The sequence below is a fragment of the Schistocerca piceifrons genome, chromosome 3 (genome assembly GCF_021461385.2).
Source record: "Schistocerca piceifrons isolate TAMUIC-IGC-003096 chromosome 3, iqSchPice1.1, whole genome shotgun sequence".
Taxonomy (NCBI): Eukaryota; Metazoa; Arthropoda; class Insecta; order Orthoptera; family Acrididae; genus Schistocerca; species Schistocerca piceifrons.
This window is the reverse complement of record NC_060140.1, coordinates 530,643,757-530,670,591: the sequence shown is the minus strand read 5'-3', so window position 1 is coordinate 530,670,591 and position 26,835 is coordinate 530,643,757. Positions and strand designations below refer to the sequence as shown.

Sequence of the window (26,835 nt, the reverse complement as noted above, 5' to 3'; positions counted from 1 at the left end):
TGACAGGGTGAGAATATTGACTGGGATGTTGACTGCGCAGTTCATGATGTGAAATTTATCTTTGGGGAAGGCAAATGAACCACCACTAAAACTCGTGTGAAGTCAAGCAAACATGAAGTTGCAGTTCAAATCAAATTTTCAGGACTTAAAATTGATGAATATCTGTGAAAATAGTTACTGCCATTGAAAAACAACTTGCAAGCTTTCCAATGCTTTAGGTTAGTGGAATTCTCTGATGATGTAATTAATTCCTACTCTGCAAGAAGTTTCCATAATCTCAAAAGATAGTCCTACAGCAATGTGGCTTTCGACCTAGTTTTGTATTTGTTACTTAACGAGATGGACATGTCTTAGTTTTTATCATAAGGTTACCCTTGCAAATTGTTAGAGCTTATGGTCTAGTGGCTCTCGTCACTGCCTGTAAATAGAGGGTGCCTTGATTTTCTGACTTATCGGAGATTTTCTTTGCTTGGGGAATGGGTATTTGCCTTGTCAATTATTTCATTTCGTCTCATCTTCATTGATGCACAGGTTGTTGAAGTGGCATTAAATAGAAAGACCCAGTCAATAATACCTTGTGGTCATTCTGTTTCCATTACACTTAGCCTAAAACATCTAATATTTATCTTGATATCAAAGTTGTGTGCCTAATGATGTTGTTACTCTTCTATTTTGTTCACCTAAGTTACTAATATGTCAGCATGACTGTAAATTCAGTCATTACCTAATTTTTATTCTGTAGTCCTGAATTTGTGCTATATTTCAAAATATCTGGATTTTGCTTAGAATAATATGGGAATACTAAATATACAGTAGGTACTCTTACTCACCTGTCTACCTACTTATAATGTGCTCCACTGTCTGGTGTTGTTTTGGGAGGTCTCTTCTGCAGCTTTAGTTGCCACGTAGCCCATTAACTGTATACTTTCAGGTGCTAATGGGCTTGTGTGTAGTGTTGTTGTCGATGGGCAAGAGTGAAACTGATGTCTGCATAAAACTAACTTCTGCCAAACAGCACAAACGGGGACCAAACAGGTTTACATCCCCATCCAGCAAACTTGTCACTAGTCACCATCAATAATATCAAGTTGTAATTCCATTATAAACTGCAGAGAGGTGTGGAATTCAGTCCAGGATAATGGTGCAAAATCAAGCCATCAAGAACTGTACATCACCACCTTCCCTCCCCTTACCCATGAAATAGTGATGATGGAAATTATTTCCACCACTGGGATACCAACCAGCCACCACTGAGTTGAACATCATTGCACAAGTGTGTATTGACCATTTCAGTTACAAAGGTGGCTGTGGTATTTTTCCAAATCATGGGTATAGCTTTGGTGTTGCTGTGATGGTCTGATGGTCTTCAGTTTGAAGACTGGTTTTTATGTAGCTCTGCACTCTACTCTATCCTGTGCAAGTCTCTTGATCTCTGCATAACTGCTGTAACCTACATCCACTTCAACTTTATTACTGTAGTCAAACCTTGGTCTCTTTCTACAATTTTTACTGCTGCCCCCTCCCCCCTTTCCATCACCAAATTGTCTGTTCCATGGTGATCAACTGATCCCTTATTATAGTCATAAATTTATTTTGTTTGCAACTCAGTTCTGTACCTTCTCATTTAGTTATGTGTTCTATCCATTTAATCTTCAGCATTCTTATTTAACATTACATTTCATAAGCTCTTACTCTCTTCTTGTCTGTATTGCTTATCAACTATGTTTGAGTTCTGTTCAAGGCCGGGCTGCAGACAGGTACTTTCAGAAAAGAATTCCTAACATTTAAATTTATATTCAATGTTAACAGAGTTCTGTTTCAGAAATTATTTTCTTGCTATTGCCAGTCTGCATTTTATATCCTCTCTACTGTGACCATTGTCACTTATTTTGCTGCCCAAGTAAAAGAAAAAATCCATCTATGAGAGGGTGTTCCATAAAGAATGCAAGTTTTGAGTTAATTACAACATACAAATTTATTTATGAAATTAAGTAATTTGTGTATTATTGCAGTGTACACTACTTGTGAATGAATGAAATGTGATATCATTCTTGCACCTTCGATTAAATTTTCCGTAACTTTTCATACGTGTCCCTGTAGGTCTGAAATTACACACTGAATCTTGGCCTAGTACTCTAGAAGTGATCATTGTTTGTTGACATGCACATGAGGTTTCTAATATCCCAACAGAAAGAAATGACACTGGCAAATCAGTGTGTCTGGGTGGCCAATTCGTGCCACCATTGTGAGAAATCACTCTGCCAAGGAATCTCCTTCATAACAGGTCCCTCTTTGCAGTTGTGTGACAGATTGTGCCATCTTGTTGCAACCAAACCTCAAAACATTCACATGATCCATTTCAGACCACAAAAACATACTTAACATATTGCAGCAGCATTTGCTGTCCACGGTTAATGTGCACCATCTACATCTACATCGATACTCCGCAAGCCACCCAACGGTGTGTGGCGGAGGGCACTTTACGTGCCACTGTCATTACCTCCCTTTCCTGTTCCAGTCGCGTATGGTTCGCGGGAAAAACGACTGTCTGAAAGCCTCCGTGCGTGCTCTAATCTCTCTAATTTTACATTCGTGATCTCCTTGGGAGGTATAAGTAGGGGGAAGCAATATATTCGATACCTCATCCAGAAACGCACCCTTTCGAAACCTGGCGAGCAAGCTACACCGCGATGCAGAGCGCCTCTCTTGCAGAGTCTGCCACTTGAGTTTATTAAACATCTCCGTAACGCTATCACGGTTACCAAATAACCCTGTGACGAAACGCGCCGCTCTTCTTTGGATCTTCTCTATCTCCTCCGTCAGACTGATCTGGTACGGATCCCACACTGATGAGCAATACTCAAGTATAGGTCGAACAAGTGTTTTGTAAGCCACCTCCTTTGTTGATGGACTACATTTTCTAAGCACTCTCCCAATGAATCTCAACCTGGTACCCACCTTACCAACAATTAATTTTATATGATCATTCCACTTCAAATCGTTCCGCACGCATACTCCCAGATATTTTACAGAAGTAACTGCTACCAGTGTTTGTTCCGCTATCATATAATCATACAATAAAGGATCCTTCTTTCTATGTATTCGCAATACATTACATTTGTCTATGTTAAGGGTCAGTTGCCACTCCCTGCACCAAGTGCCTATCCGCTGCAGATCTTCCTGCATTTCGCTACAATTTTCTAATGCTGCAACTTCTCTGTATACTACAGCATCATCCGCGAAAAGCCGCATGGAACTTCCGACACTATCTACTAAGTCATTTACATATATTGTGAAAAGCAATGGTCCCATAACACTCCCCTGTGGCACGCCAGAGGTTACTTTAACGTCTGTAGACATCTCTCCATTGATAACAACATGCTGTGTTCTGTTTGCTAAAAACTCTTCAATCCAGCCACACAGCTGGTCTGATATTCCGTAGGCTCTTACTTTGTTTATCAGGCGACAGTGCGGAACTGTATCGAACGCCTTCCGGAAGTCAAGAAAAATAGCATCTACCTGGGAGCCTGTATCTAATATTTTCTGGGTCTCATGAACAAATAAGGTGAGTTGGGTCTCACACGATCGCTGTTTCCGGAATCCATGTTGATTCCTACATAGTAGATTCTGGGTTTCCAGAAATGACATGATACGCGAGCAAAAAACATGTTCTAAAATTCTACAAGAGATCGACGTAAGAGATATAGGTCTATAGTTTTGCGCATCTGCTCGACGACCCTTCTTGAAGACTGGGACTATTTGCGCTCTTTTCCAATCGTTTGGAACCCTCCGTTCCTCTAGAGACTTGCGGTACACTGCTGTTAGAAGGGGGGCAAGTTCTTTCGCGTACTCTGTGTAGAATCGAATTGGTATCCCGTCAGGTCCAGTGGACTTTCCTCTATTGAGTGATTCCAGTTGCTTTTCTATTCCTTGGACACTTATTTCGATGTCAGCCATTTTTTCGTTTGTGCGAGGATTTAGAGAAGGAACTGCAGTGCGGTCTTCCTCTGTGAAACAGCTTTGGAAAAAGGTGTTTAGTATTTCAGCTTTACGCGACTCATCCTCTGTTTCAATGCCATCATCATCCCGTAGTGTCTGGATATGCTGTTTCGAGCCACTTACTGATTTAACGTAAGACCAGAACTTCCTAGGATTTTCTGTCAAGTCGGTACATAGAATTTTACTTTCGAATTCAATGAACGCTTCACGCATAGCCCTCCTTACGCTAACTTTGAAATCGTTTAGCTTCTGTTTGTCTGAGAGGCTTTGGCTGCGTTTAAACTTGGAGTGGAACTCTCTTTGCTTTCGCAGTAGTTTCCTAACTTTGTTGTTGTACCACGGTGGGTTTTTCCCGTCCCTCAAAGTTTTACTCGGCACGTACCTGTCTAAAACGCATTTTACGATTGCATTGAACTTTTTCCATAAACACTCAACATTGTCAGTGTCGGAACAGAAATTTTCGTTTTGATCTGTTAGGTAGTCTGAAATCTGCCTTCTATTACTCTTGCTAAACAGATAAACCTTCCTCCCTTTTTTTATATTCCTATTAACTTCCATATTCAGGGATGCTGCAACGGCCTTATGATCACTGATTCCAAGATGTTATTTCCACGAGTCGGTTCTCTGTTTAATTGCTCGAGGTAATTTTCGGATAGTGCACTCAGTATAATGTCACTCGATGCTCTGTCCCTACCACCCGTCCTAAACATCTGAGTGTCCCAGTCTATATCTGGTAAATTGAAATCTCCACCTAAGACTATAACATGCTGAGAAAATTTATGTGAAATGTATTCCAAATTTTCTCTCAGTTGTTCTGCCACTAATGCTGCTGAGTCGGGAGGTCGGTAAAAGGAGCCAATTATTGACCTAGTTCGGTTGTTTAGTGTAACCTCCACCCATAATAATTCACAGGAACTATCCACTTCTACTTCACTACAGGATAAACTACTACTAACAGCGACGAACACTCCACCACCGGTTGCATGCAATCTATCCTTTCTAAACACCGTCTGTACCTTTGTAAAAATTTCGGCAGAATTTATCTCTGGCTTAAGCCAGCTTTCTGTACCTATAACGATTTCAGCTTCGGTGCTTTCTATCAGCGCTTGAAGTTCCGGTACTTTACCAACGCAGCTTCGACAGTTGACAATTACAATACCGATTGCTGCTTGGTCCCCGCATGTCCTGACTTTGCCCCGCACCCGCTGAGGCTGTTGCCCTTTCTGTACTTGCCCAAGGCCATCTAACCTAAAAAATTGCCCAGCCCACGCCACACAACCCCTGCTACCCGTGTAGCCGCTTGTTGCGTGTAGTGGACTCCTGATCTATCCAGCGGAACCCGAAACCCCACCACCCTATGGCGCAAGTCGAGGAATCTGCAGCCCACACGGTCGCAGAACCGTCTCAGCCTCTGATTCAGACCCTCAACTCGGCTCTGTACCAAAGGTCCGCAGTCAGTCCTGTCGACGATGCTGCAGATGGTGAGCTCTGCTTTCATCCCGCTAGCGAGACTGGCAGTCTTCACCAAATCAGATAGCCGCCGGAAGCCAGAGAGGATTTCCTTCGGTCCATAGCGACACACATCATTGGTGCAGACATGAGCGACCACCTGCAGATGGGTGCACCCTGTACCCTTCATGGCATCCGGAAGGACCCTTTCCACATCTGGAATGACTCCCCCCGGTATAGTGGCCCCCACACCACATATTCACTCATTTTGGATCCAATGGCTTCTCCATTATTACTCAAGGTTCTTCTGTGGCCCCAAATACTGGAATTTTACTTGTTCATGAAGCCATTCCTAAATGAATGTTGTTGTCTTAATGAAATTGTTGTCCACTATTCATTTTGCAAGCACCCACATGATTGCTTGGCTTGAATTCTTGTGTCAGGTGGATTTTATATGCCCAAATTTGCAGACCCTATTTCAGAATTCATTGCATACTTGTTCTGGGAATATCCTATTGCTACAAATGTCTGCACAAATAGATTTAACTGTACTTACAGCAGCAAAATTATCACTCACAATGGCAATATTTTCTGCAGAAGGATTAACACAAGAACATCCCCAGGGGTTTATGTTCAGAAAACACTTTTTTGAAACAGTCAGTCTCATCTCACAGTCGACTCATTTAGTGTGTTACATTGACCAAACATTCCCTCGAGTTTGCGAACATTCAGTGCTGTCAGCTTACTAGAACAGAAATGGCAGGTATTTCGAAAGTTGGTTCTTTATGGAACCCTTATAACTTTGTGTCTTATTTCCTAATCTATTTCTCTCAGCATCACCTGATTTGGTTTGACTACATTCTATTACCCTTGCTTTACTTTGTTGGTATTCATCTCATAAAGTCTTTTCAAGACATCCTCCTCACACAGTTCATTAATCTCCTTAATAAATTTTCAATAACACTTATTTTTTTGAAGAGGGTTCGCTTTGAGCAAAACAGTTTTTTTTATTTTTATCCCCCAGACATTTTTTGTTGAAGTTCCAGAGTCATCAGTGGGTTTTTTATCGGCTTGTTACCACATGCTTTGGACTTAATGGATTTTATGTAATTTAATGCACTTGTTTCATTTCACAGGAAATCCACAGCATGTGGATTTTGTGGATTTTATGTGATTTAATTCACTTGCTTCATTTCACAAGAAATCCACGGCATGTGGTAACAAGAAAACCACTAATGTTGCTGGAACTTCAGTGAATCGTGTCTGGAGAATAAAAAAAGAGAAAAAAATTGTGTTTTACTCAAGGCAGATCATCTCCAACTACAAATCTATTTGTAAACAAACACAGGTAGAAGAGTTTCAACCTCAAGATGATCATTTCAATGACTCATGTGGGGAGCGAAGTCTCTGCAATAACTGTGGACTTTTTACTGTTTGCATACACAAAAAGTATAATAGTGATACAGGATTTCTTTTTCATAGCTCCAGAAATAAAGTGTTATTTCTCATTTGGTTACAACTAAAAGTTCTAACAAATGACTTTAACCTAACTTTTATGCAGGCATCAATATCTAAAGAGCAATATTAAAAATTAAAAGTGTTATCAATGTCAGTGACTGACAGAATAGCTCCTACACAATTTAGCAAACTACTTTTACATTTTATTGTGGTAATTATAACACTGCTAAGAATGGTAAGTAGATAAAATTTTTTTGTTGTGGCCACAAGTGTGTATTAGCTGAAACTTTCCAACAGTCTTATCACCTCATTGTAAGAAAGACGAAGGAAATTTGCAGTGTAACTGCAAGTGACTTATAATGTGAATGTTTTTAATATATTTATATATTTTAACAGCTTGCATGCATAAAGAACAGTACTTCATAAAGGGCTGAAAGGAAGGCTAAAGAATGAAATACATAATTTTATACAATGTGAAATTTATTCAAGTATATTTTGTAAGAACAATCGACAAGATCACATATTAATATCACATGCTGAAACACAATGACATTTAGAATTAGGATGTACAGATTCTATGTACAGCTGTTAATAGAAAACAAAATCAGTCTTAATGAAAAGAAACACTTTCTCTGATAAGTTATTTACAAGTACACAAATGTACAGACTATTAATATACATCTTCAAAAGGACAAACAAAAATATAATAAGGGTACTCTCTGAGATACAGTTCTGTAAACAATTGTCATTCTGAAGCATTCTCGAAGATTAAACAGTGCAAAGACAAAATTTTAAAAAATTACACAATATGCCTCCGGGCCATCAGCATAAGCAGTGGATACTTCCTTGAGTTAATCAGTTAGCACCTGAATGTTATCGACATATTCTACAAAGATAGGTATTAGTTTGTTGCATACATACTGCTTGTATTTCTGCCACAGTCGGACCTTCCTCACAATATATGCAACATTTCATGTCTTAATGATGCTGGCAGCAAACGTATTAATGGGTATTGAACAGACTTGTCACATAGCGCTGGTTTTATGTTAAATGAGTTATTTTACAACTAATAGAAGAAAACAAGGTTTTTTGGGGGGAGATTTCACAGTGCCACATGTTACATTTAAAAATAGTATTTTTTAGCTGAAAAAATTCACCAGTGTAATTTTTCTCTCAAAGCTATTTGTAAAGAGGCATGAATTGGACGCATAATGAATTTCCCCATTAGTTACGGTAGTATCATCCCCTCAGTGTAAAGGAAATGAAGTTATAGAACTGAAAGCATTTTTTTCTAAATTAACCTGCCTATAAAAGAGTAACATTTACAGAGGAAGTCTTGCTTACAATATAGCATTAATTATGTGCAAAAGCACTAAGAGCTTACAGGAAGATTCATGTACTTCCACACTGGTATACTGCTGTTCTTATAGAAACTCAGATGCTAACATACCTATAAATTATGTGACCTGGCAGTCACACAATTTTATTATCTTCAAAATTTCGCGGAAATATTGCCTTTAGAAATTAGAAAGGCAATTTGTCGGCATAAATTCAGGGGTCAGACTTTGATCATTTTGTCAAAATAAATAACTGCTTCAGAAGTGACACCTAAGTTGGCTACTGTACACTGTATAGTACAAATTGAAGAGACTAGCTGAGAACTGAAATTATACATAGCCAAACTTCCTCTTCAGTGTGATGCCGAGTACTTGGTACTACTGACAAAATACTATTCCGTAATCTAATCTAAAGATAATGGCGGTAATAAATTTTGATCTATTTTAAATGTAATGATCATGTGCAATAAACCAATGGAACTGTGACATTAAATCTCTATGCAGCTTTTGAAAATTTGTCCATAGTAATGAATATTCTACTCATCCTTGTGAATTAAAAAAAATGCAAAAACTGAAGAGGGTATTTTTCAATGAACACATGCAGTTGTTGCTCAAAAACTTGTGCTAATGTTCCTGACAATATTACCAGTATCTGTATTTCTTGACACAATCATTGCCCAAATCAACGACAATGACATGAAAGTCACTGGTAACTGCCATGCCACTGGGTCTTTTCAGTCTAGACTCGTGAGAATCTATAGTTGAAACTAAGGTACCATCACTGAATCTCAGCACCTGAACATAGTTTCGATTTTTTTCAGACCGTGTAGCAATTATGTGATTGTGGGCATCAACGACAATCCCACCATATCTTCCACGACCTGTAAAAGATAAATGTAAAAAATATAAATATACAGTTAATAGGAGGCTGTATGTATATTATATTGTGATTTAATGGTTATCTTAGAAAATAACACCAATATAATATGCAGCTGGATGGGCACACACTTATTCACCTTAAAACTATAAATTTGGCAGTACTAATATAAGTATACGAGATGGTCATGTTTTGCTAAAGAAATGCTTCCTTTTTTCTAGCAATATTGTGCATACAGTGATCTACATGCTAACCTTTGCCCTCAGGGTAGAGCTCCTCCATGAAATCACCTTTTGCTGAGAAAACTTGGATTCTTGAGTCTGCAACAATGATTTCTCCATTCTGACCAACAGTCACAGAGGAGATTAAATTGAAGTAACCTCTCTGACTGCCCTTCTTTCCAACCTGTCAAATGAAAGAAAATTTAAGTGTGGATGCACAAAATTGTTTACCAGCCATAAAAAGTTAAATTTCTAAGGTTTTTTTTTTAAATAATGTTCAGGGACAAGTATGCTTTTACATAATAGATCCAAACAGAAACTTGCCAAATAACCTTCCCAAAGTGAAGTATCTATTGTAGACAGTTCTAATTTTGTTGTTTTAATGGCAAATAGTTGTAATTAGAATAGCTTAGAAAAATTATTCTCTGTTTAAAAGTAAAAGGGTCTTCATAACAGATTTTGCTATTTTAGATTTTGAAACAACATTTTATATGTCGAGAATTTTAGTTCTTAATATAATAGTATTCAGATTATTGTTACAGCTATGCAATTAATAATTCCTGTTCAGTTTTTAACAGGTCACAAGCTGAAAATAACTTTCTATAGTAATAAATTGAGAGTTAATGGTTACTTCATTTTATACATATACTACATATGATACATGTTCTTGAAAATTTTCCTTGTTGTTGTTTGTATAGTATTTTCAGAATTTCCGAGAATGAACACTAAATAGCTCCATTGTGTATAATATTCACTATGACACTATTAAATAATTTGTTGCCAGATATGTCTGACAGGAAAACCTCAAACTGTGAGCGAAGAATTTAAATGCAAGCTTTTGGTAAATGTTGTAAACATGTTAAGGAACAATACAATTTTGTAGTATTTAAGACTTAAACATTTACATTGAAAGAAATCGAAATTTTCTTAGTTCACTCAGCAGGATCCTGCTTAACTGCATTTACTGTCATATTTGGCCTTATCAATTCTGCTACCTCTCCTCCCCCTCCCCCCAAAGAACTCTAACTTCTTTCTGATTAAGCAAAATTGTTTTCGTTGTTCATCTGATGATGTAGCACTGTCAATGGCAGTGAGACTGGTGACATTATCAGGAATTATGATGACAGGGTCCCAGGAATAGGAAAGCATTTCTTAATGTAAAAAAAAAAAAAATTGATGTTTAAGGAGGCGTTATTAGTTTAGACTTATGGAAAAGGATTTCAGTTTAATGCGAAATGAGAAACTATGGTAGTATAATTCATTACTCTTACCACAGCTTTTATCACTGCTATCCTCCGCTAGTTCCATTGTAATTGGTACTGACTAAAATATCCACATAGTACGAAAAGGGTAATAGGCTCTGCAATATAACAAAATGCAGTACACAATGTTCTTGCACCCCTTGCTGAGCATGGTAATGCCAGATTCATTAAGTAGTGGCCTTTCAAATATGTAGTTGGTCATGAAATATTTCATGTGCAAATTCCGAAAGAGAGGAAGTGGCTTGGCCTCTAAAACAAACCTATGGCCTCTAAAACAAACCTAATGTAACAGTTACCATTCAAGTATTCTCAGTACATACACTGGTGAGCCAAAATATTATGATTGCCACCTTATTTGCTCATTGGTCCACATTTGGACTGCAATACAGCAGTGATTCTGCACAGCATAGATTCGAAAAGTCCTTGGTACTTACTGCAGGTACGTGGCACAAAATGTCTATGTACAGGTCTCACAATTCCCAAAAACTACGAGCCAGTGGTTTATGGAACAGTGTGTGACCGAAGTAGATGATGTGAACACTGCAGTTTGTGGAAGGGTAAGAATTTGTCTCCATCAACACAATCAGTAACAAAATTAAAACAAGCTTCAACAACTTGTGTCCAGACTGACTTAAATAAGAGCCTCCAAGAATGTCAAACACAAGTAGTACAGTGTCCATAAAAAAAATATCACTAGCTCCAGTACCCATATGCCAACCTAAAAGACACAGAAACTAGAATGAACAACAGAAGCTTGATACACTATGAATAATAAATATGATTGCTTCACATGAAACACTACTGTTCTTCAGAAGGCAAAGATGAACAGTATAGAAGCCACCGCCTTCAGTCAAAAACTGAGATGGAAATGAGCATCTCCAAGAGATGAGAAAAAAAAAGACTTCTTCCAAAAATTTTGTTCAGTAAGGTGAACACAAGTAGAAGCCCTCATGATGCTCCTATCAAGTGCTAAAAGGATGAATTCCAGAAGATCGTACTTGGTGGTACACATGCACTGCTTACTCATGAACTGCAATGCAGTAGAGGTGTGTGCGATTGCGAGGGAAATTTTCACTGAATTTGAACTTAGTGCATAATTTCACAAATGTCTGTAAAATCAAAAGGAGAATTTAAAGACCATTATCACTGAAGCACATAATGGCAATTGACGAACTGTCATTGTCATAAGTGGCTTCGTGATAAATGTAAACATATCCATCTGAAGATGGGTTGCACTGTTCAGAACTGGGAAATCCAATAAAATACAAGCATTGCTTATGAAAGACAAGGTTCCTGGTTGGAATTCCAGTTTGGTAAACTATTTATTCTGCCTGAAAATTTGAAAACATAAACTACATAAAAACATTTTCTCTCTTTTTTTTCATCTCCACAATCTTTAATGTGATCATTTGTTTATAATCATAAACCCAAACTGAGGTTTGAAATTGATTCTTGTCAAGTACATTGGTGTTAAATTTTCACTAGTGTTAGTTTTTACATTACAGCAAAATTTCCTCTTGAAAGATGATCATTTGAGATAAAGGATACAATAAATCTTTCTACGACCTTTGCCCTTGCTTTTATCTTACTCTTTATATTCTGTTAGGAAACGTTAATGTCAGTGCCTGTGAAATAAATGGCATACAGACACATTATTAAACAGTCTGGTTATTGTTCAGATCTACCCATCTCTCCTTAACATAAAGGGCATTCCAAACATCCTTCAATCCCAGAAACCAACCAACCAAACAAATAGGGTCAAAACATTACAGATGATAGAGATTCCTAAACTGAGTACTTCAAGATGAGGCATTAAATGTTCAGAAATTAATATTTTTATTTCTATGTACAACTTACACCTTGCTGCAACAACTGCTGTTTACAGCAACTGTTCAAAGTGACACCCAAGTTTTAATGCTTCCATTACAATGGTGCATAAAATTTTAGCACACTATGTTAATTATTCTTGTTGTCTGTTGTGCAAATAGACAAGTGCTTATGATCCTACCAACTGGCTCCTTATCAGCTTTTACTAGTTTGCATCCACTAAAACTTCATCTAACACCGTACAAATTTTTTTTATTAGAGAGATTCAGCAGTTGCACTTGCCATGGAACAGGGAATTTTTATTACTCCAGATGTGGCAATCGTGCTTATGAAACCACTATCATCGTTTAAAGAGATATCACATGATTCTCTGTAGGTGAAACTGAATTCTGGACTCAAAACTACCTTAACCTAGTGCTTGCACTCATTCTTTATTATAGTTGTGTAATTGCTGCTCTGCCAGTGCCCTCCACACTTCTTCTTCTGTAGTGGTCAATCCAAGAATTGGTTTGCAACAGCTACAATGGCAGCTTGTCTCCATTCTGTGAGTCTTTCAGCTTTTCTCTTCATTTCTTTATAGGTGTTACATCCCACATCTTTCACGATTTGATCCATGTACCTCAGCCATGGTCTTCCTCTTCGTCTTTTTCCCTCCACACTACATTCTTCTAAATGTGCATGCTGCTGCAAAATTGGTGCTCCCTTATGATCAAACAATATTTCCTCAAAATCTGAAATATCATTTCTTTCTTGAGATCTTGACCAGTCGTCTGTGGCTTGAATGATCCAATGTCTCCCAAGTTCCTATGGATGAAAATAAAAATTGCTTCCAATTGATATGGCATTTGTTGTGAAACTGTTTCTGTACACTCTTTCACCTTCCCAGACACTACATCCTGTTGTAGCATATAATAAAGGCATGTCTGCAAATTCCTGTAATGATTAACATTCTGTCTTTGAACTGTGGACAGCTCTACTACAAACACATCACAGAAGATTGTATATTGTTTTTAAAGTCAGCTTAATCATTGTCACTGAAGCATTTACAAATATTTGCCTCACATTTGTTGTCCCTTGAATATCTTGAATCAAATCAAATTCCATGGTTACAATCGGTTCCTCATTTGAGAATATGCAATTTAAGATACTGTGCTTTATTACTATTATTATTTTCCATTGAGAAAGTAATTTGTGTAAAATAGTGCATTACAAGACATTATTTCTGAGGCTTTTCTATTGAGTTAGGCCTGCTGCAAGACATTTTCCAACTTTGTTTACTAAGACATTACTGCACTTAGAGAAGAATTTCACGAATTCAAGAGAATCATCAAAATTTATTTTTTTGTTTCCTTTTGTTGTAAAGAACTTCAAGTTTTTCCGCACTCTTGCCAGCTACTATTTCTAGTAAAGTCAATGAATGTGTGGCAACTCGAGATAGACCCACTGGAAAACTTGTATAACATACCAGAATGTAAATTAAAAAAAAAAGTTAATATGTTCAGTATATGTTAATTAACCTTGCTGAAAGTCATTCTGTAGGCAGATGTTCAGCATGTATGTCTCTGCTATCGAATTTTTTACTACGGAGACTTGAGTATAAGTTTTAATTACAAGCGAACCAATAGGCCTATTGCAGAATGAGTTATACCATTGTTTTTCTTGTTTTATTCTGTTTTAGACTAGATGGAGCAATTTGGTTTTAAAGTTAAATATAAATATTTAACTTCTAGTTTGTTCTAAGCATTGTCTGGTTTTCTTCGCTGTGAACTGCTTGCTTCGAAACTATATAGCTTGAAATATATTTGTCCGATGTTTATGAAATTTTAATAGGTTATAAGCATATATATCGGCAGCGGAAGTCTCATATTACAGAGTTTTTCAGTCAACAAAAAAAAAAAAAGTTCTTATCATTTTTTTCTCTGCCTAGAATGAACATAAAACAGAAAGCACAGATTTTTTGAAGATCTCTTTTGTTGTTGTAAGAAGCTGCAACTGCTGTGACCGTACAGTGCAACACGCATTTTATAATAGTGGTATTTAAGACTGTTTCTGTGTGTGCTGGACTGTGGGAATAACAGTGGGCTTAGTGGTGGAATCTGACGCTATCTTGCTACACACAGGAAAAACATTTTCCAACAACCTGGGATTTCATGGCAGCAACGCACTCATCTTCACAGCCATGTACACTCTTAATCACGGGTTCCAGCACACACAGAACCATACCTTAAGTATCACTCTTTATAAAATCCAAATTGCACTGTACAGTCACAGTGGTTGTAGCTTCTCACAACTACAAAAGAGACCTTCAAAGAAAATGCACACTTTCTGTAAATGTTTATCCTGGGCTGAGAAAAAGTTACTTCAGAAAAATCATAAGAACTTCTTTGTGAGTGACTGAAAACTTCTCTGACTTGAGATTTCCACTACCAATATCTGTGCCTATAACCTATTGAAATTTTATTAACATTGGGCTAATACATTTCAAGCTACATAGTTTTGAAATGAGAAGTTCATAGCAAAGACGCCAGAATTGGACAATCCTTAGTACGCCTGGAATCCTTACCCAATCTGTTACCGCAGAAACCATCCTTGTAACCATTTATGCCACTTCCTTTCACGCCGATCACCTGCTACCCTACCTAAAACCTCTTTCCTCATTACCTTCGCCAGCTTCATCCTGACTCACAACTTCTTCACTTTCGAAGGCCAGACATACCAACAATTAAAGAGAGCAGCCATGGGTACCAGGATGGCCCCCTCGCACGCCAACCTATTTATGGGTCGCTTAGAGGAAGCCTTCTTGGTTATCCAGGCCTGCCAACCCAAAGTTTGGTACAGATTTATTGATGACATCTTCATGATCTGGACTCACAGTGAAGAAGAACTCCAGAATTTCCTCTCCAACCTCAACTCCTTTGGTTCCATCAGATTCACCTGGTCCTACTCCAAATCCCATGCCACTTTCCTTGACGTTGCCCTCCATCTGTCCAATGGCCAGCTTCACAAATCCGTCCACATCAAACCCACCAACAAGCAACAGTACCTCCATTATGACAGCTGCCACCCATTCCATACCAAACGGTCCCTTCCCTACAGCCTAGCTCTTCGTGGCAAACGAATCTGCTCCAGTCCTGAATCCCTGAACCATTACACCAACAACTTGAAAACAGCTTTGGCATCCCGCAACTACCCTCCCGACCTGGTACAGAAGCAAATAACCAGAGCTACTTCCTCATCCCCTCAAACCCAGAACCTCCCACAGAAGAACCCCAAAACTGCCCCACTTGTGACTGGATACTTTCCGGGACTGGATCAGACTCTGAATGTGGCTCTCCAGCAGGGATACGACTTCCTCAAATCCTGCCCTGAAATGAGATCCATCCTTCATGAAATCCTCCCCGCTCCACCAAGAGTGTCTTTCCGCCGTCCACTTAACCTTCGTAACCTCTAGATTCATCACTATGAAATCCCCAAACCACCTTACCTACCCTCTGGCTCCTACCCTTGTAACAGCCCCGGTGTAAAACCTTTCCCATGCACCCTCCGACCACCACCTACTCCAGTCCTGTAACCCGGAAGGTGTACATGATCAAAGGCAGAGCCACTTGTGAAAGCACCCACGTGATTTACCAACTGACCTGCCTACACTGTGAAGCTTTCTATGTGGGAATGACCAGCAACAAACTGTCCATTCACATGAATGGACACAGGCAGACAGCGTTTGTTGGTAATGAGGATCACGGCCAGCACATCTTGGCACAGTCTTACACCGTCCGGGTTATCTGGATACTTCCCACTAACACCAACCTATCAGAACTCCGGAGATGGGAACTTGCCCTTCAATATATCCTCTCTTCCCGTTACCCACCAAGCTTCCACCTCCGCTAATTTCAAGTTGCCGCCGCTCATACCTCACCTGTCATTCAACAACATCTTTGCCTCTGTACTTCCGCCTCGACTGACATCTCTTCCCAAACTCTTTGCCTTTACGTATGTCTGCTTGTGTGTGTGTGTGTGCGGGGGGAGGGGGGGGGGGGGGGGGGGGGCACGCACGCGCCCAAGTTTATACCTGTCCCTTTTCCCCCCTAAGGTAAGTCTTTCCGCTCCCGGGATTGGAATGACTCCTTACCCTCTCCCTTAAAACCCACATCCTTTTGTCTTTCCCTCTTTCCTGATGAAGCAACAGTGTGTTGCGAAAGCTTGAATTTTGTGTGTGTGTGTGTGTGTGTGTGTGTGTGTGTTAGTGTCTCTATCAACATACCAATGCTTTCATTTGTTAAGTTACATCATCTTTGTTTTTAGATATATTTTTCCCACGTGGAATGTTTCCCTCTATTACATACTATGAAAAATATTGATATAACTCATTTTACAATAGGCCTCTTCATTTGCTTGTAATTAAAGTTGAAACTCGAGTCTCCATAATAAAAAAATCTGGTAGTAGTCATTTAGTTCTGTGAGTAGCTCTACAAAACAATGTTGTGCTCTTCCGCAATTACTTCCTCACTAACATTTTATTTTCATACATGTTATCATTTTTATTATCTACAAATAGAGCAGATACATTGCATGGTTGTACACTAATCGTAATTGTTTACAGCTTTTCAAGCTGTGCACAAAGCATGTACAGGCTGAAGTCCGCTGTTTCTATTACAGGACTCTTACAAATGTCATGTAGATCAGAGCTCGTTCGGGAGGACATAACAAGTATTTCCTTTAAGACTGGACAGTTGCTTCAGATCCTCTTGGTCGAAACTTGAATCGGTTTCATTCAGAAAGACATCAAGAATTTCAGACAATAGTTCCTCAGGAACAGACTGTCTTTCTGTTTGTTTCAACCTCTCTTGGCATTATTTTTTGCCATGAGAATCTCTCAGATTTCTCTAGCTGCATTAAAACCTTGAATTTGTAGAGATCTGGCCAGTTCTTTGGATGCTCCATACACACCATATTAAGGAAAAAAAAAAAAAAAAAAAAAATCCTCAAACTGCTTCGCATAGTTCCACAGGACAGAATGTCCTTTGTGTGATAGCACTCTCTGCATTCAATACTTTGGTTTTGACCCCAGATGGTAGGAAAACATATGTGTATGTATTCTTCCTTTTTTTGGATTCCACAATTATATTTGAGACACCTTTCACAGTTACCTAGACATCACACAATGGAACACAGCATCTTGAAACTTCATGGTGTGTTAGACTAAACAATGATTGCTGCAGTTGATGTAATAGGTCATTGGCTGGTCTTTAAGATGGATTTCTTTCACACTTTTGTTCCATCCAGGCATACTAAGTGGACCACCAAAAGAATGGGCAAGTAGAAACTAATTTCCCAGTGAGAGCCTTAGAAGGATGTAATTGTTGATAATGTTTGTACCCTGGAGTCAGCCCCACTGCATAAAGATCTTTTACATGGAGCATCTCTGGTTCAACACCAAGTACACAAAGAGTGAACTGCTCCTGGAGCCATGTCCATTGTCAAATCTGCAGTAATTCCGTAAAACTAGGAACTTTTTATTTGCTGCACAATGTCTCATGCGAGCCATAGTTTCCAGTATTTCGTTTTGTATCTCTGGCACTAGCCTAGCTCTTCAACCAGATCTTCAGTTCTGGCACATCATGCGTCTTCTCTTCAAGAACCGTAATGACGTTTCCCGTATTCATTTCATGAATTTCATGATATGTCAGTGTGTTTCCTGTCCAGTGCAAGAATATGAATGGGCAGTTAATTACTAGTAAATTGGTTGCAGCTTTCTACTAATTGGCCAGTTGGTCAATCACATCTATGGTAGTTTCACACTGCTGAAAAACTGACAGGTTCTCAGTGAAAAAGACTCTTCTCGTGTACTTTGAACTTTTCTGTCACTTCCTCCAATTACGGAAATCATCTTTTCTTGTTTTTAAAAAGGCTTTCCTTTGTATGGTTTTGTATTAATTACTACATGGATATACCTAATGCAGTCTTAGCAAAGAACATTGTTGCTCTTTTGCTCATAATGATGCCAAAAATAAGACACAAACCATTCCAGTTTACGAGATTCCTTTGTGGAAACTCATGATAGGCCAAGACAGAATGTAGTTGGAGTTATAACATGTTTAACATTGTCAGGTAGTAGCTTCAAGGATGTGACAGTTTGATTTAGTTATAAGTGATGTTCGACCAAAATATTAATCACATAATTGCTGACTTACAATATTATTTTTATCATTGGCTCCGCCTGCAAATCATGTACATCCCTAAGTGAAACAGAACTGTATCTTCTCATTCCACCTTCCTAACACCTTTGAAGTGGGGGTATGTTCACCAATTTCATTTGTTCTCAATTACTATATTTATTGGTAGTTGTTGTTTCCTTACTTTCAGTATGAGCCTGAATATCTATTATCTATTCTGTCTGAATAGATCAGGATCTCTTAGATAAACTCAGCAACAATAAGGCCTCTTCAAAGAGTAGCCAATCATGTCATCTTTTGAGTTTTCCAACTCGGGTACATGTAACTTTTTGACACATGCAGTAAGTACAACATTTAAAATCAGCTTATTTAGACACTATCTGATCAAAAGTATTTTCGCACCCCTATGTAATGCAGGGTTTACCACTAGATGTCACAAGAGACACACCCACCGGTATAAAAGGAGGTGGGGAGAATTGGGTTGTCAGTAGAGAAGCAGTGACAGTACAGCTCAGTGACCATGAACATGTTTTAGTCACTGGATGTTACCTGAGTGACAAATCTATCAGGGACATTTCAGCCCTTTTAAAGCTGGCCAGTTGACTGCTTGTGATGCAATTGTAAAGCAGAAATGCAAGGGAACATCAACAGCTAAACCAAGAGGGTGGTTGTAAAAAAATCACATGAAGTCATTGGAAGGAATCATTTGCACCAGCGCATGATGGGAGTGACGACTGGGTGTGAATGACGAGGAACCTGAGGTGGGGAGGGATATTATGGTGGGGGTGGCGGACAGTGAAATGCTGCAGGTTAGGCAGAGGTTAGGAGAGGGGGGGGGGGGGGGGCGGAAAAGGAAGAGAGTGTGAGTGTGCGCACTCGTGCCTTTTCTAATATTGTTACATTTCATCCTGGATTTTCCATTGTTTGAAGGACTCATTTGGGTGCTTTGCGATGCTAAGCTAGAACAATGAGTGTGAGCACGGGTATAAAAAGAATAAATGGGGTAGAATGGCTGAGCAGCTCTCCATAAGCCACACATTTCCACTGTCAGTGCTAAGTGATGTTTGAGGTGGTATAAAGAGAGAAACCACTGGACAGTGGAAAACAGGAAACAAGTGGTCAATCCTGCTATACACTGTGGCAATCTGAGGGAAGGATTTGGGTTTCACGAGTGCCTGAAGAACATAACTTGCCATCAGTGTAGTACCAACAGTGAACTACAGAGGTGTTAATATTACAGCACGAGTGTGTTTTTTTGTGGTTAGGGTGTGATCTGCTTGTTGCGTATGAAAATGCTAAATATGGTGGGATGTGAACATATTTACAGCATTGTGTACTGTGTACAGTAGAACTGTTTGGAGGTGATGTTTGTATCAGCAAGAGAATGACTTTTTCCTTAAATGATGTTTATGAGGCACTCACTTACAGACAGTAATATTCCTGAAATGGACTGGCCTGCCCAGAGTCCCAACCTGAAGCCAATGGAAGTTCTTTGCAATGAGTTAGAACATTGATTTCACTCCAGACCCCAGCATCCAACATCACTAGTCCTCTGGGTAGTGGGTAGCACAGCGGTTAACACACATGGCTCGCATTCGGCAGGATGACAGTTCAAACCCACATCCGGCCATACTGATTTAGATTTTCCACGAGTTCTGTAAATCAATGAAGGCAAATATTGGGATGGTTCCTATGAGAGAGGGCACAACTGGTTTCCTTCTCCATCCTTCCCTAATCCGAGCGTGTTTTCTGTCTCTAATTATCTCATTGTTCACGCAATGTTAAACACTAATCTCGTGCTCCGCTGGTTTCGGCTCTTGAGGAAGAGTAGGGTGCCATTCCTCCACAGACATACAGACAGCTCATTGAAAGTGTCTCCAGCGGATTTCAAGCTGTCAAAAGTGAAGGCTGAATGCATCCCATATTAGTGTCCACCAATAATTGTCTGGATACATTTGATGACACAGTGACCCTATCTGTTAAACCAAATGATTACAATGACAGCAGACCTTCTATAAGACCAGAGAGGTGTGTTTTAACACCTCTGGACTTTAGATTCCATAGTAAAATGGAAAGGGATCATCTAAGTTGTAATACTTGCATTTATTCAATATGCTTGCCCATACGGCTGTATTTTGAAGATTTACTAGCTCACATTTGGCTTCAAAATACATAAATCCCATCATCAGGCACCTACAATTAGAAAGTACAACCTCACCCCCTTAAAAAAAAAGAGGCTCAAGTTTATACCAAGTTTATGTTTTTATAGACTGACAATGTAATGACCTCATAATATGATTTAGTAATGTTTTTAAATATATATGTATGTATGTATGTTTTGAGGCACCGACACCATGTGTTCCTTTACTTGTCGATGCCAGAGGACGGGATTTAAGTATCATGTTGTCAGTGGAAAGTGAAATATCATCTTAAAAACCCACAGCTGTATGGACAAATGAATTGAATAAATATAATATACTGTATAGTGGAAAGTTTGCTCTAATTTGATGTTGTGGTGTTGCTGAAGAGAGAGAGAGAGAGAGAGAGAGAGAGAGAGAGAGAGAGATATATAGTGTGTCCATGTTTCATACCTTATGTGAAGTAAATGTAAAGGTTAAGACTGATACAACACTTATGAAGCCTTGAATGGTTAATCATTTAAAGTGTACAGGGTTTCTAACTCTGCAACCTCATATTTCTGAAATGAAATAAAATGTGAAAAATACAGTTGGCCAGGGATGCACCTAGGTCAGGGGATCATACAATTGGCATGAATGCATACCCCATTTAAGTGGCACATGTATGTTTTTTTGTTGGAGTGAAAAGTTGAGATACAATTAGTGACTGTGGACTTAGTTTCGCTGTTCTAAATCTCATACTTTCTGAATTGCTTGGGCTTTAAAGAATGGCAATGGTGCCTTACTTTCTGTTGTATTGCACAAAGCAAAAGTTGCCTGGACAGTCCTGAAACCTGCTGTAAGCAGAGCAATATCAGTATGCACATTATACATTCATTGTTCAGTCCACTAGCATATCGTGATCAAATCTACTGTACTGCTGGTGCTGTCAAACAGGGAAATACACTGCAATGCATTTTAAATTTGAGTAGATATTGCTCTCTATGCTCTGGTGTGGCTTTTTACATTTGCTTTCATTTTGTCGACAAACCAGTCTTCAATAATGAAGAAAACCTAGATATTATATTAATGTACAGCATCTGTCACAGAAATGCAACGACAACTGTAGCACTTTACACTGAATACTATCCAGATTCATGGTGTTCTACCTTGTACCACTACAATGTCTCCATAAGTCTTGTGGAAACAGGCAGCTGGGCTGCCAGAAAGCATTAACTTACAAACACACCAACCAACAATGGGAACAAAATTGCTGTTCTGGCTATTGTAGTGCACAATCCTGAGGTGAGTGGTGCACAACAGATTGCAAGTCGTGGTTCTGCAATAAGCCATAGTAGTTTATGGAGAATGTTGTACAGGCATACATTTCATATCTAAGTCCAGCAAGAACTTTGAATCCCGCACAGGATTCTGTCATTTTGCACTTCAGCGGTTGCAAGGTAGTCTCAAATTCCTAAGTGACACATTGTTTATGGATGAAACTTCATTCACAAATCATGGTCATGTTATTCTGCAGAATGTTCACTATTGATCTGTGCAAAATCACCACTGGTTTAATGTGGTTGCTCATCATTAACAGTAGGGAGTCAATGTTTGGTGCGGAGTCCTTAGTAACCATATTTTAGGTCCCTATTTTTATCAGGGAACATGAAATGGACAGAAAGGTGCATCATTACTTCAATACAAATCTACTGCTTCTCAAAGAGGATCTGGGACTGGAAACAAGTATATCAATATGGTTTCAGCATTATGGATGCCCCATACACTATGCGTATGTTTCCAGAGAAGTTGTGGATGTTGCGGATGTTATGTTCCCAAATGGGTGGAGATGTCCTGTGAGCTGGCCAGCCCAATCCCCCAACTTGAAACCATTACATTTCTGTTCTGGGGTGCAGTGAAAATGTGTGTTCATGGTTCCCCGACGACACCAGAGAAAATTCAACTACGTATTACCACTGTGTGAGCAGTGCTGTCTCCAGAAAACACAACAATCTGTGCAATACTCACTTGTTCACTGTTTCTTAAAGTATACTGTGGCAAACGATGTGCACTTCAAACACCTGTTGGAAGGTTTTGTTTACATAGACTGAAGTGGCAAGTGAAAATTTGTACTAAGGTTGTGAATTTAATCTCGTTCTCCTGCTTACTAGACAGGTGCGTTAGCCACCAAGCCACCTTATACAGTGGCTCACACAGCTTCATGGATTACCCTGGCATTCCTCCCTCCTTGAGCCAAATTCTCTCTGCTGCCCCAGTCTGCTTTAAATTTCCCCTTTCACGTGAAAAGAATTACCAAAGCTGTCCATGCTCTGGATTAGCACCTTAGCATTGAATGTAATCCAGCCTGAAACCTAGGTGCAGGTACTTATGGAAATGAAAGGACACAATTTCGGAGACTTTACTGGTCTCATGCAGATATGCTTTCATAACTTATCATGATTTTATGTAATGTTGAAGCAGTCAGTGAAAATTTGTACCAGGGCCAGGAATCGAACCTGGGTGCATTTGCCATCAAGATGTAACGCACAACCTTGAAGTTTCCAAGTCTTATCACTAAACTGTACCTCAGTTTTCATTTCAGAAAAAAACCACCTGTGCCATTTTAGTAAATAGGACTTTGTGTTGAAAGTCATGTTTATTTACTTTAATGGATTTTGCATTCCTGCCCATTGTGTGAGCTCTGGACATAGGTGCATCACTGGCCAGTTGCATTTTTCACATTTTGTTTCAGTTAGGAAATATATGAGGTTGCAGAGTTATGTGGAACACTATGTGTATTGGTGTAATGTAAGTACCAGCTCTCACAAAAATACAAAATAGAAAAGTGTAATTTAAGAATAGTACAGTGTCTATTACAGTGTTCAATTATTGTTACTCCTATGAAACTGAACAGGCACTGTTTAAATTGTATAACAACTTCATATGGGCATCTTTATTGGCGTTGTTATGTTATACAGTGCAAGTGTGACTGTCAGACAGGAGACTGAATTGCTAATGTTATATTTTGGTAATGTAATTAATCATTAAAAGCTGGAAACTGATGCCTGTCACATTATCTTGACTGCATACGATACAATATGTACAGTTTTACAGTACTGATGCACTATTCTACAACAATCATCAGTGTTTGAGAGTCCACTCACTGATTGTCTTGGCTGTTTTTCTTTACAGGCCACTACAAAATATCTTCAGAGAATGATAGGTGATAATCACAGGCAGATAATATTAGAGTTTTCCAAGTCCTTGATTGTATTAGACTTAAGGCCCCAGATATAAAATGTGACTAATCAGTACAGTGATCATTGTAAAAGCAGTAATACTACCATTTCTTGTGTTATTACAAACAGAGTGGGGAAAGTGCTGATTGAGAGGGTTGCTTTCCCTTGTCTTCCAATACTTAGAGTCTCTTCATAAATTCTTGTCTTTCTGTAGTGTGGCTGCCACCAATACTACAAGTCTAGCATTTCAGTAACAGCAGTGTCTCTAACAATAAATTTACCTGTTTACAAACTTCTATGAACTGGCTCCGACATATAACACAGAGCACACAAATTGTCCTGTTTCCTTTGGTCCCTTTTTATGAAGCTGAAATCCCTGTCGCAGGGTAAACAACTTTATTCTCTCACTGGAAATTGAGGTACAATTTTCCAGAATCAGCTAGGTGCAACAGAAGTCTGCTGGGACTGTGATTATTATTCTGAGCTGTACGATTGACTGACACCCAAACCTCCAGATGTCAGATGCTCAGATCGGTACCAAACATTGTAGGTCTGTAGAGTATTGACCAAAACTCTGATTTAGTTCGTACTGTGTGCTACTGTCCAGCAGAATGAGCGTAAACATTAATTAAAAGTAACACCAGAATTATCAGAGCATATCAATGAATAATTTGTGTTCTTGGTATCCGTGGGTGAGTTGGTAGAGTGTTAAATCGGAGTACCAAGGGTCTCACGTTCAAATCCTGCTGCTTACAATTGTGAAACTTTTATATGGGAGAATATTTTCCCAACATGTAAAAAGACTTTTCGGAGTTTGTAGAAATGTTCGTTTCACAGTGCTTTCGCTTTGTTAGTTGAAAATAGAAAACCTGTAGAGTACATTTGTATAGATAGGTGTTGTGATCTGTCGGACACGTGCGACAGAACAGACACTACTCAAGATGAAGCAGCTAGTGCATTTGTAGTTTCACAGAATACATGTAAACATTGGTACAGTAGAATAAAGAAACAGTTGCATCACACTTACTGAAGTATTAGTAGTCATAATAAAATGTAGTCTATAGATTTAGTACTTTCAAATAAACAAAGCGGAAGCACTGCCAAAAGAAAATTTCCACAAACTCTGAAAAGTCTTTACAAGTCAGGAAAATATTCTCCCTACACGCAAAAACTATTCATAAATATGCTTTTGCTGTGCTCTATAGTTCTGTCGTTACTTTTAATTAATGCAAGATGGCAGCACATAGTACGAACTAAATCAGATGTTGGGTTGATACTCTATCAACATACAATGTTTACTGCAGATATGAATGTCTGACACCTGGAGGTTTGGGTGTGAGAATAGATTAAGTTTGATGTATTATTGTAGTATACTCTTGGAAGCACTCCATGTATTACAAATAATCATAAGTCTATAGAAAACATATTAACTTAAGGGTTGACACCCCTTTAATGTCAGTCTGTGCAGTTATAAATGTGGTATCCGAAACAACAGCAAAATCAATAAACTAATTATGCACTGATGCCCTTTTAAAAATATACAATTTAACTGCACTTTCTGTGTAAAGTCTCTTTTTCTTATTTCTACCAAATAAGGGCTGGAAATTGGTGGGGTAAAACTAGCAGTGAGTAGCTACCATGCAATCCACATTCAACACGTAAGAGGAATTGATTGTGCTTTCAGACAATTGAACACAAACCTCCTATAACGTAAAAAGTCCAACAATCACAGCTCAGATAATGTAAGCAGTAGAAAGGTATAAGTATAATAACAGGACACATGTGTAAATTGCTCGGGAATGAATATGTCACACATGCCCTGTGAAACAGCAGTGCATGTTTTCACTGAGGTCTTTCCCTTTATCTCGGGTAATCACACACGAAAGTTAAGTGACTTTCATGAAGTCATTCAGCTGACGGATTTTAGAGGGAGCAAAAACGAAATGTTTCCTTTTTCAGATAATTTTTCTCATACCATTCTTTGGTATACTTTAAACTCTAAAACATTTCAATTATTACATATTTCCTACTGTCTCTACGCAGTATGTATATGTGTAGTTAAATTACGTTCTCTTTTTCATTAATTTATTTATTTTTCTCCTGTTCTGTGGAACCACACGAGCCAAATCTACTTAGTCGAATAAAAAGTCACTACATTATTGGAAGATTCTGATAAAAATAAAGAGAGGAGTTGTAATAAGGTTGATAAATGAGTGGCGCACACAGTAACAGGTTCTAAACAAGGGCAAGGAACTATTTTACAGTGCCATAAGAAAGCCCTTCAATTAATATTTGAAAAAAAATACAGAGATTTCTAGCCAAAGTTTTCAGTTCTTAGGGAATTTTCTAGGAAATAGAAACAGCAGAATAGTGCACATCTTTCTACACAGCAGTTAACGGAAGTGATATTCAAGTGCAAATAGTTTTTCTGCATAGTGGTTATTGAATGAATGCTCCAGATAATTTGGAATGATTTTTGTTATTACCACAAATCCGATGAGGGAATACACTGTCCCTTGAAAAAGTTTGAAGACTTATTTCCTTTCTGGCAGATAAGTGACATTTGTGGCATAACTACAGTGGCAGCTTGAACTGACAATGTAAACAACAGGTGTGCATTTGACCAGGCATTGTTAAGCAGTGGGCATGCGCCCACAGTGTGTCGATGTTAATGGTACAAATCCCAATGGAACAATATTTTTAAATTAAGTTTTCAATACTCTCTCTAGAATGTATTGAAAAAGAGAAAAGTGTGTGCACAGTTTTTCCCAAACCCATTGATTCCTGAAGAGAAAAGCCAAGGATGGCTGCTGCGACTTGTAGATGTTTTCTGGAAAAATCAATAAGGATGACAAAACTTGGTGTTATCAACATAA

At 38.7% G+C, this 26,835-nt stretch overlaps 1 protein-coding gene across 3 annotated transcripts in view; it reads right to left on the bottom strand.

Annotated features, from left to right (window-relative positions):
- Positions 1–7,424: 7,424 nt before the first annotated feature.
- The window catches only part of LOC124789349 (tripartite motif-containing protein 2-like), a 423,313-nt gene continuing 403,902 nt past the window's right edge, over positions 7,425–26,835 (bottom strand). For all 3 annotated transcript variants that reach the window (XM_047256674.1, XM_047256673.1, XM_047256675.1), the window contains exons 8-9: positions 9,375–9,525; positions 7,425–9,124 (exon numbers count right to left, since the gene is read on the bottom strand). In XM_047256674.1, the coding sequence (XP_047112630.1) occupies positions 8,886–9,124; positions 9,375–9,525 (390 nt within the window). In that variant the 3' untranslated portion in view covers positions 7,425–8,885. The remainder of the gene's footprint in view (positions 9,125–9,374; positions 9,526–26,835) is intronic.